Source organism: Cydia fagiglandana, chromosome 20 (assembly GCF_963556715.1).
Source record: "Cydia fagiglandana chromosome 20, ilCydFagi1.1, whole genome shotgun sequence".
Lineage (NCBI taxonomy): Eukaryota > Metazoa > Arthropoda > Insecta > Lepidoptera > Tortricidae > Cydia > Cydia fagiglandana.
This window is the reverse complement of record NC_085951.1, coordinates 12,040,690-12,050,992: the sequence shown is the minus strand read 5'-3', so window position 1 is coordinate 12,050,992 and position 10,303 is coordinate 12,040,690. Positions and strand designations below refer to the sequence as shown.

The 10,303-nt window shown below is 40.1% G+C and overlaps 1 protein-coding gene across 1 annotated transcript in view; it reads right to left on the bottom strand.

Moving 5' to 3' along the window:
• Nucleotides 1–458: 458 nt before the first annotated feature.
• Nucleotides 459–10,303, bottom strand: part of LOC134674479 (uncharacterized) — a 41,162-nt gene continuing 31,317 nt past the window's right edge. Inside the window, exon 2 of the mRNA XM_063532577.1 lies at nt 459–2,368. Coding sequence (XP_063388647.1) covers nt 1,391–2,368 — 978 coding nt within the window. The 3' untranslated portion in view covers nt 459–1,390. The remainder of the gene's footprint in view (nt 2,369–10,303) is intronic.

Genomic DNA, 10,303 nt, shown 5'->3' with positions numbered 1-10,303 from the left:
GCAAGGAGAGAGAAATGATACTAGTTTCTGCGCCGTGAAAGAGAACAGACAGAGTAGGGGGCTTGGTTGCAATGATCCCAATTCCCAATAAATACGAAATAGATGATGGTAGCGGTTATGGCGTCTATGCACTAGATGGCGCTCCTATCATAAATGTTGTCGGGGTTTATGAAAATTAAGCTATTTATTGAGCTATTACGTATTAATACTATCATGAATCGTCTTAAAAAGCTTCTACAAAAGTTGCAACAAATGACATGCGATTTTAGATAGTTGCTAGCTAATTAAGTAGCAACCAACTGATCGATCCAAGAAGATAACGATATTTCAAGAAGTGGGCCCTTCGGTCAAATACCTATAGATACACGTAGTTTTAATGCATCTTACATCACGTCAAAGGCGCCGCCAGGGCGGTAGAGGGTAGGGGGCAGGGTCAGCTGCACAAATGAGTGACATGAATACCCAAATTCATTTAATTTAACAACATAAATATAATTTACAAAAATTGAATTAGGTCAGCTAATTAAAACTATACTTACTTAACATAACATCAAGTACTTTAGCCTCCGTGGCGCAGGCTTTAAAAACACTTGATCTATATAAGGTCAGCTGCATTGTTGGCACAGTTTTTATATTAAACTACTTATACTCGATCGAACATTTAGTATAGTCATTGCATTCTTATTGATTAATGAACTTAGACTCTAATTCTAAGAGCATAAGAACGTAAAATGTCTTTATGTTACAACTACAACTTTAACAACAGACAAGCGAAACGAGTTGATCAATAAAAAGAGCAAAATTAATAGGTACCTACGGGTTATTCGGACCATATACGTAAGGCGCAACTTAGTCAATATTTGAAAAAAGTAATACAAGTCAATTTCTTATAACGACTACCTAAAGCTGCATTGATGTGTAATAACAAGTGATTTTATAAGCCTTTGCCATGGCGTCAGTCCAAAACCGAACACTAATACTGTTACCGGTTTAACTTGACCAGAAATACGGCAAAATTTACTATGACTTTATCAACTTCTAGGTACGTGTTTTCCACTTAACATTTTTAGTGACTTTTACCTAGCTATTTTATTATTACCAAGCCTTTCTTAATGACTTTCTTAAACCCTAGACTGAGAATATATAACGCAACGGAAATACATATGGTACTTTATTGGCGTATGTCGTATTGGCGTATTTATGGTCAAGTTTTAATAAAACCAGTAATAACCATCAGATTTCCACGTAAACATGGAAACCACGACAGTGATCAGAATTGTATCAAAATCTCATTTCTTCACAGATTCACTTTGAACCATAGTCTTATTCACACAGTCACTCACACTAAAAATATCACTATTAAAGGCAGTGTTAGGTAATAATTTTAAGTCTACTTCGCTCTGAGATCTACTGTCTCGAAGCCCGAGTCGGAGATCGTGGCTACTTTAGGTGTGGTCAGTTCTGGTGGGTGTTCTCTCGAAAGGGAAGATCGCTTGTGTCGCGGGGGCGGGACAGGCGCGGGCGGGGGGGTTTTCTTCAAGAAGCTTTTGATTCTCATGCCTCCTCTGTAGTAGTACAGGTAGAAGCCGGCGAGGACGGACACAGCGACAAGCAGCGCGACGACCGCCACGACGACGCCGTACCACGCGCTGCTGGACGTGCTTTCTTCTGGCACTGGCACGGTTGGCCGTCTGCCAGGCGGCACGTAGCTCGGTCTCGGCCTTCTTGTAGTAGTCACGAAGCGATCTCCAATAGCGATGTCCGCGCAAGCTCTGAATTCCTCCTGCGGCCCGCAACCCACTGCCCCGGTCCCGTTCTCACAGGTACCCCAGTTATTTCCGGCTATATACCGCCATTGCAACACGCAGTGCGCGCATTCCAGGCCCTCTGGCAAGCGGTACTTCATCTCGTAAACTTTATTTCCGTCGCGCGGGTAGTATTTGGTGCCGTCTCTCCCGTCGATTTTTAGGACGTTTTTGTCTAAGCATTCCTGGGTGGTGGCTTTGGGTTCCTCGCAGACTCTGAATTCGAAGAAGCCGTAATGATTGGCGGTTAGTTCAACTTTGATTGTGATGGGGTCTTGAGGGGCGTATCTTCGTACGATGACGCCTTTCCCGAAGCGTCCGCCGAGCTCGTGGGCGCGGGGCACGGGGGAGTCCCAGGCGTCCCCGCAGACCCCGCACTTCCCCTCGTTCTTCTTCCACTGCCGCGTGAAGCCGCCGCAGTACAGCTCGTGGTCGTTGTAGTTGTGGGGGGTGTCGAAGCCGAACCGCCACGCGGTGGCGCGGGAGGGGGGCTCAGTGAGGCGACCGTGGCCGCTGGCTGGAGAGCAGAGCACTGCTAGCAACCCCACCACGCACCATATTATCTGGAAAGATGAAAAAGGACTATGAATATTTTAATTTTAATTATTTATAAATATTTATTGTTTGAATGTTTAGACGTCTATCTACTTCTATAAATGAGAAACTACAGTAAACTTAACGGTGTATGCCTGAGTAGGCGGCTTGCCAGCTTAGCCTTAATGTATCGTGTAGGTAATCTGGATTAGTGAATATTATTCTATTTTTATACATACAATGTCGATTAATGTAAACGAAACTTTATTGCTTCCTTTAATGACAAATAAATAATGGTTAAAATAATGGTAGTCAAAATTGTCCAAAACTGATTATGTCTAATTCTTCTTCTTATATGTTAACGTTAAACATACCCTGAATTTCCTATTATTTTAACGTACATATGTTGTTGTTATTTTTACTTTTACTTAAGATTTTAAGCCAGCCTTGACCTCAATCAAACCTTTTTATTCGATGCAATGGTGCCTTAATTTCCACGGGTGCTCATCGATTATGGTCCGATTTTCCACGCCGCCGGGCCAATTAAAACATCCATAGGATTATCTTCTTACACAACATTACGTCAGTGACCAATTGATAATATGCACCAATTCCTTCGACCGCTTTCTCAGCTTATAATGGCCGCTCTTCACGCGTTATGGGATTGTATCTATTATTACTATTATTAGAGACCACAAAACTTCGATAGGTATACATTTATTCATAATGTTTCAGTGTTTTTATACTTTTTATTGTTTGAATCGTGGGTAAAGTCCAAATTACGCTATTGAGATTTTATCACGGGATGTTGTTTGTTTACGGCAACACTTAGCTTACGAAATGTGGTATATTTGTTTTTATTATTATGTTTGTTTTGAATTCAATTTAAATTGTATAACCTGCGTATGACGACAGATAACGATGCCTAATTAACATTTACGTAGGTGTTAATTGCTTTATCTAATTTAGATGGGTATCTAAAAGCCTTTTAATGTCGTAATCCTAAATCCTTTCTATTAATATATAATAGAACAGACATCCCATCAAACTTAGATTCGAAACTTTAAGTAGGAGCAGATCATGACATATACCTACATATGTGAAATCTACTAACATTATTCATTTAATTAAAAATTACTAAGTAATTGATTTGAATAAAAAAAATCTTGATTTTATGTGTCTTGAATTGTCGGATATATTGTAGTTTGTAGTTAGGTATAAACATTACAAATTAAGTAATACGCTTTACAGTAGGTACACATAGTGCTACTTTACCGCACTAGTGCGATAATAGGCACATTACGTAACTATGTCGAAAATTTAAAGGGCCATATGTACTGTACAACGTTGTACGATACATAGGTAATTCGCAACTCGTGTCGCGGTCGTCGCCACTCGTTGCGAATTTCCTATTTTTCTCAATTGCATCGTAATATTCGTTCGTCGTACTCTTGCATTGTACTATTTCATCATATCATAATGCTTAGTAACAAGCAACAATGCAGGTAATGATAATGAGTATCTCAGGCCATTGACACCCAGCATGATGTTACGTTTTGCAAAGCGCCAGTCATCTCCATGCGTTCTGCCCACATAACATGGTCGTGGTCGTGACATTGAGAGCTATCGCGGTAGCAACATCGCTTACCGACTAGTCTTAAGATTCTTAAGCGAACCAGTATTGAGAGTGATCTTGAGATCTGTTTTTTACAAGCTTTTATTTACTTTCACCTGACCGTTGTCTGTCTGTCTGTCTTGCAAATTTCCGATTGAGCTGAAATTTTACATGCATATGTATATATAAATCGGATGACAATGTCACCATTATTATTATTTGTATCTCCTTTTTTGGAATCACGGGCCTGTAAATCCCGGTTTTTTTTTATAGGCTTGCGTGGGGACACAGATCCAACACGTAGAGGCCCCTTGGAGAGTTTTTATGTCATGTAGAACGCCTGCTGGAACCCGTTCACAGGTGCAACAATAGACACCCATGAACCGGTCTCAGCAGGCATTGGGACTATTGTAGAAAAAGAGAACAGTATACCGGTCTATGGATTGAAGTTTGGGTGGACTATGAGACTGGGTTATTACAAAGACGTACGGACACCTGCCATAACAATGTTTACACAAGTTATCGAGGCAGGCGGTGACTTGCCGCTAACTAGATGGGCCCCTGAAACTGCCGTCGCGAAGACCACCAGGAGCAACATCGGTGTGAGCGGCTCAGGGGTGTCGAGAGGTGTGCGCCGCTTTCTACCCAGTGGCTGTTAACAGCCACTGTGCCAACTCGCGTCTTATGCATCTTTCACTTCCACCCCTGGAGCATATAGCTCTAACGATTCCTCTCTGGACGGCCAATTAAGGCAAGCCAGAGCTGAGAGTCCTGCGGGTCCCCTTGGGGTCCACTCCGACCGACGAAGACACGCCGGAGACGGAGACCCTGACCGACTCTCGGGAGCACTCGGGTCCGTGGGGTCGTTACTTCCCAACAGCTCGCCACAAGCTGCCCTGCGGGCTTATTATTATTATTATTATGGTACCATTGAGCTGATCTGATGATGCAGACAGGAGGTGGCCATAGGAACTCTGTGATGAAACAACGCAACCTAAATGTGTTTGGGGTCTTTAGAATCGTCTCAATGAGTATTAGTTGTCTGTCGTAAGAAAAGTACAGTCATTAAAACCAAAATATTACTTTCCGCAAAGAAATAAAAATAAATAAATAAATAATAAATAAAAATATTGATTTCCGCAAAGTAACGCCTGATTCTATTCACTAAAAGTACAATCAGCGATAAAAGCTTGTACCCAAAATGTTTTTTTGTCAAAAACTTATTAATATTTACGCGTGATGATAAGCTGTTATTGTAGTCTATGGATACTTGCAACTTTAGCGGTTTAGCAAGCATGTCGCCCACACTCTATTAGTACCTATACGAGTAATATACCTACATACAAGTGTTCACAATGTTAAGGGACACTTAAATGCAGTTATGTACATTTCATAGTTCACAGAGCCTTACCACAGAATAAATAATAGTACTACCGTACAGAAAGGAAACTTCCTATAAAACCGAAGTTTGACAGCGGTTCAGGGTCGAGTCATGCTATCCCTTTCTAATATATGACACTATCCCTTTCGGCTATTTAGGGTTGTCAAAATTCAAGTGATTATCTTATCTGTGGTCGTGCACGCAGAAGGAAGTCAAGTGGTGCCAACCCTAATAATTGCTCGGAGCAATGCTGAGCCGAGCGGAGCCGAGTTTGACCGATCTCAGGAGTGTCGCACCCCTGGCCTTACCTACATAGTCCTTACATCCTTGGCATTCTGTTCATATTGTTCAATAGCACAATTTTATATTGTACCATCAGATTAAAAGACACTACTCTTATCCAAATATTGTTGGTAAAAACGTGCTAGTCTTGATCTTCAATTTATTCTAGTTGTCCGATGATCTATCTAAACCTTGGCAGTCTTTTGTTGATTGGTGAAGCAGTACGGTATTGAACTTGGCTCCCGTCATTTTAATCATTTAATCATTTAATCATTGCAATCATGCACAACATTATAAGTATACAAGGTACACACACACACATATGTGAACATGAACCCGGACAGGGTATAGCAATTAGTTTTAATCTTGTACTGTCTGCTTCACCAAAGCAGTACGGTACCGTTTTAATATTTCTGTTTTGGCGGGTCATATTGTACTAGTTCTGAGGTCTAAGAAGCAACGGGAATACAATAGTACAAGCACTTCGTGATCGGATAGATGTGTAGATGGTAATGGGAGTAGGTGTGTAGTCAAATGGTAATGAGATTTCGCGTTTTACGGTATTCGCGGAATACTAACATCGCGGAATAATGTTACAGGGAAAAGTAAGTAGGAAAGGACACGCGACGCGTTTTGCGTTTTAATGATCTTTGGTAATTAAAGGATGACCAACGAATCTCACAAGCATAGAGAAAGAAGAAAGTTGCTGATGTGGTAGCCCTACCTTTATTCTAACCGCGGTTTTTTCACGAGTAGTCATAACATATTGACACCATCACATCACGTAGTTTTACGGTTACGGTTGTACGTACCTACTTTAACTAAACCTGTGTCTCACCACTAATTTGTTTTTTATTGATTTGCTAAATATCTATGACACTGAGTTTTGAGGCATGCTTTAAGGGAAATTAAGCCTGTGTACTGTAAATCGAGTATCAATTTCAATATCTGGGAGCTTTGCCAGGCGTGGCTCACTCCGCGATTTCGTCGCTTTACTACAGGTAGCTAAAAGTCCATCCGTTCGACCCCAATTTTGGGGTTTGCCATAAGTCGCGCTTCGCGCTGTCGCCACCTAGCGGCCATATCTGTGCTGATCGTGACAGACGCGTTTTGTTAGAGAGTGAGTCTTCTGTACTGTACCTAGTACTATTATTTATTCTGTGGCTTTGCTCGGAATACATATTAAAACTCAAAAATGCGCCTTTTTCCAGCTAAATATATCGTTTTATAGCTAGATCGTTTTTTTAACGTGGTATTTGGTAATAATATACAAGAATTTAAAGTTTAAAGGTACGAGTATAAGATTGAATCCTATTTAATCAAGATACGCTTAAAGTTTTGTAAAAAATGACGTGTGAATTGGATCACAATTAAAACAATTTTTGTCACACTGCCTAGATAAGCGGCCTAAAATGTTTTTCCGACAGATATTCTCACAAAGGTTCAGTTCGATGATGCAATGACCTATTCTCATCAGTGAGAAAGTGAAATGACGGGGTTTTTGTGAGCCGATCTGGTACAAATCATTGATACGAACCAAACTGCGAGGTATTGACGATTAGGTATCTGATAGCTTATTGTATCATTTAATTTACTAAAGAGTACGAATAGGTAGGTCATGTAAAAAAAATTAAAATAGTTTTTTTGGTAGACCAAACTATAATCAAATGAAAAGTATAAGCCGCGGGCATAAGACAAAACAAAACAATAGAACAAAAGACATCAACGAGCGTTTGGCTCAATAGGCCACTTCGTTTTATTATAATGTATAATAGTAGCTAAATTACAATGCAAGTGCGAAAATTTTAAATTCGCAACTCGTGTCGATTAAAAACATTCCCTTCGGTTGTGTTTCAATTTATCGCCCCTCGTTGCGAATTTCCTACTTTTTTCACGTGTATCGTAATGTACTACCTATTATTAGATAGCTCGTTGACCTCATTTAAGACATAACTCTATATATACCCTCCCTATCACGAACCAATACGACATTACGTCTTACGTGTGTACCACTTATGGGGCCTGTCAAGGCCTTTTTAACACATCGTGAGAATACTGCTGAGATCACTATTGTTTAACGAATCTATAGTTTTTAGTTGCGTTTCTAATGCGGTAAGTGCTTGTATTTTTTGACTAAAACATCTATAATTAAAGCGTTTCTCCAATGTGTGAAAATTGGAAAATTAAGGGCCAGTTGCACCAACCACATTTGAATTTGACAGACCGATTAACGTCAGCCGGCGCGCCCGCAGCAGCGGTTAGAAATGGAATGTTACCATTACTCGTACTATGAAACTATCCATACATAAAATTTGCGAACTCTTCAAAACGATGCGAACAGTTTGGTGCCACCAGTGGCGGATTTGCAGTCTTTGCCGCCCTAGGCCCCAAGCCCTGTAGCCGCCCCTTTCTCAGCATCAGCATCCATCATATTGACTACATTTAGATCAGGCAACGAAAAGATATATTATAGAGGGAAATGCTTGGGACACATTTTTTACTTAGTAACTTTTTTGAACTCGTTAGGGGGTGAACATATCAAAAGTAGGGGGGTTTTTCGCTATTTATATCTCAGAAACTATACGTCCTTGTGACAGGAACGTAGGTTTTACGAAAAAAATAAGCAAATACTTATTCATTTTTAGTGACAGTTTTACTAATAACATTGACTTTTTATGTACCTAAAAAACATTCAAAAAATCTAAAAAAGAAGCATAAGAAAAACATTTTTTTTGCCAATTTTCTTGAATAACTGTTAACTATTTATAAAATATTTGAGATTCTTACAATGAGCTCTTTGATTTGATATGTAACACGATAGTTTGAAAAACTTTCATATGTGTGCCAAATTTCAACTTAATTGGTCCAGCACTTTCGGAGAAAATAGGCTATGACAGACGGACAGCCATGCAGACGCACGAGTATAAGGGTTCCGATTTTTCCTTTTGAGGTACGGCGGAACCCTATAAACGGGGAACAAGGCGTGAAGGCGTCAACAATATGCGAAATCGACGCCACACTCGCGTTCGCGGCTTCGCGCCGCGATTCGCGCACAAGTGTGGAGGCCGGGGACTTTTGATATGTTCACCTCCTAGATAGTCCAAATAAAGTTAGGTACAACGTCAAAAATTGTGCTTCAAGAATTTCTCTCTATAGGTAGCTTTTTTTGAGAATTCGTTGCCTCGCCTAATTTTGAGTTATTTTTTGTTATCATCAGCGAATTTTTTGTCACAATTTGCCGCCCCTAATATCTCGCCGCCCTAGGCCCGGGCCTACTGTGCCTTATGGGAAATCCGCCACTGGGTGCCACCGACCCTAAGTGAAATAGGGTAGTTTTTATCATAACAGAATATCAGGGTACATCAATTTATAACAATTATAACGTACAAGTGGTAGCTGGTATGCACCCCACCTGTTTCAGTGTAATCGTTGTATGGCGTACCTATGCATCTAGGTATTGACCTAGGTAAGTATAATAAATATATATAATATAGAATTGTACCTGTAGTTCCTCGGCTAAGGCTAGACTCTGCATCGACAGAGTGTGGATCGCCACCATAGGTGGTGGTGGTACCCAACCCAAATATTAGGTAGTAGTAACATTTTTTTAGGTAGGTGAACGTAGCAATGTACAAATTGCAGAACATTCCCAAAAAGCGGAAACGTTCTCGAGAATGTTCTCAGAACATTCCTGCAACATGGAAATTATTGTTTAAACAAGAAAATATACTTGAAATAAAGTTTAAATAGGCATAACTTAAAACTAAATGTTATTATGCATATATTACTGTCTATTACAGTTAGCTATTTTGTTGATGTGATAAATTTACCAATAAGTTGCTTAAATTCTCACTTTATATCAGAGAACATTTCGACTTTCGACAATTTTTTCCAAAAATTTTTATTAGAATCTAGAGGCCTCTATCTCTCGCCATGCCAAATCTCAGCGCGCTCGGACCAACTTGAAAAAATAAAAATAAAAAGTCGGCCATTTTGTTTTTTTTTAATGCAGTTTGTTTTGTCTCGGGGCCCTCTATGACATTTGGTCGAGCACCCCCCACCTATCACGCACCGTTTAAAAGTTGCCATACAAAATAAAAGTGGCCAGTTTTCCCGCAATTGTAGTATTTTACCAAAAAAAATTTTTTCATAGGTATCTAGGGGACCCCGAGATTCCGTGACCAAAATTTCAGCGCGCTAGGACAAAATTCAAAATGTTTAAAAAAAAGTCGGCCATATAGAAAAAAAATGGCGGCGTCAAAAACTGCTAGGGTCCCTCTATGACATTTGGTCGAGCACCCCCCACCTAAGTCTGACCGTTTGGCCGGGCCGTCATACATTTTTCTGACCGGAAGCGGACGACCAAAAGTCGGAATTTTCTGGGGGTAAGGACTACACCTAAACTATCGTGAATATTCATGGTATAAACTACGATAAATAAATAAATTCTCGTTCTCGAGAACATTCTCAGAAGTTACCGAGAATTTCTCATGTGGAAAGTTTCGCAACTTTGGAAAGTTCTCGTGCGTGCATTGCTAGGTGAACGTCATATTCCTATGAAAATACGGCATATTATTATATAATTTTCGACTTTTATTCATCTTTGTCATACTCGTTGTTAAACATGAACTTGTGTCTTTCTCTTTCGGTAAGTGGGAGCTCTGTAGAGATGTGTACATATCTGGC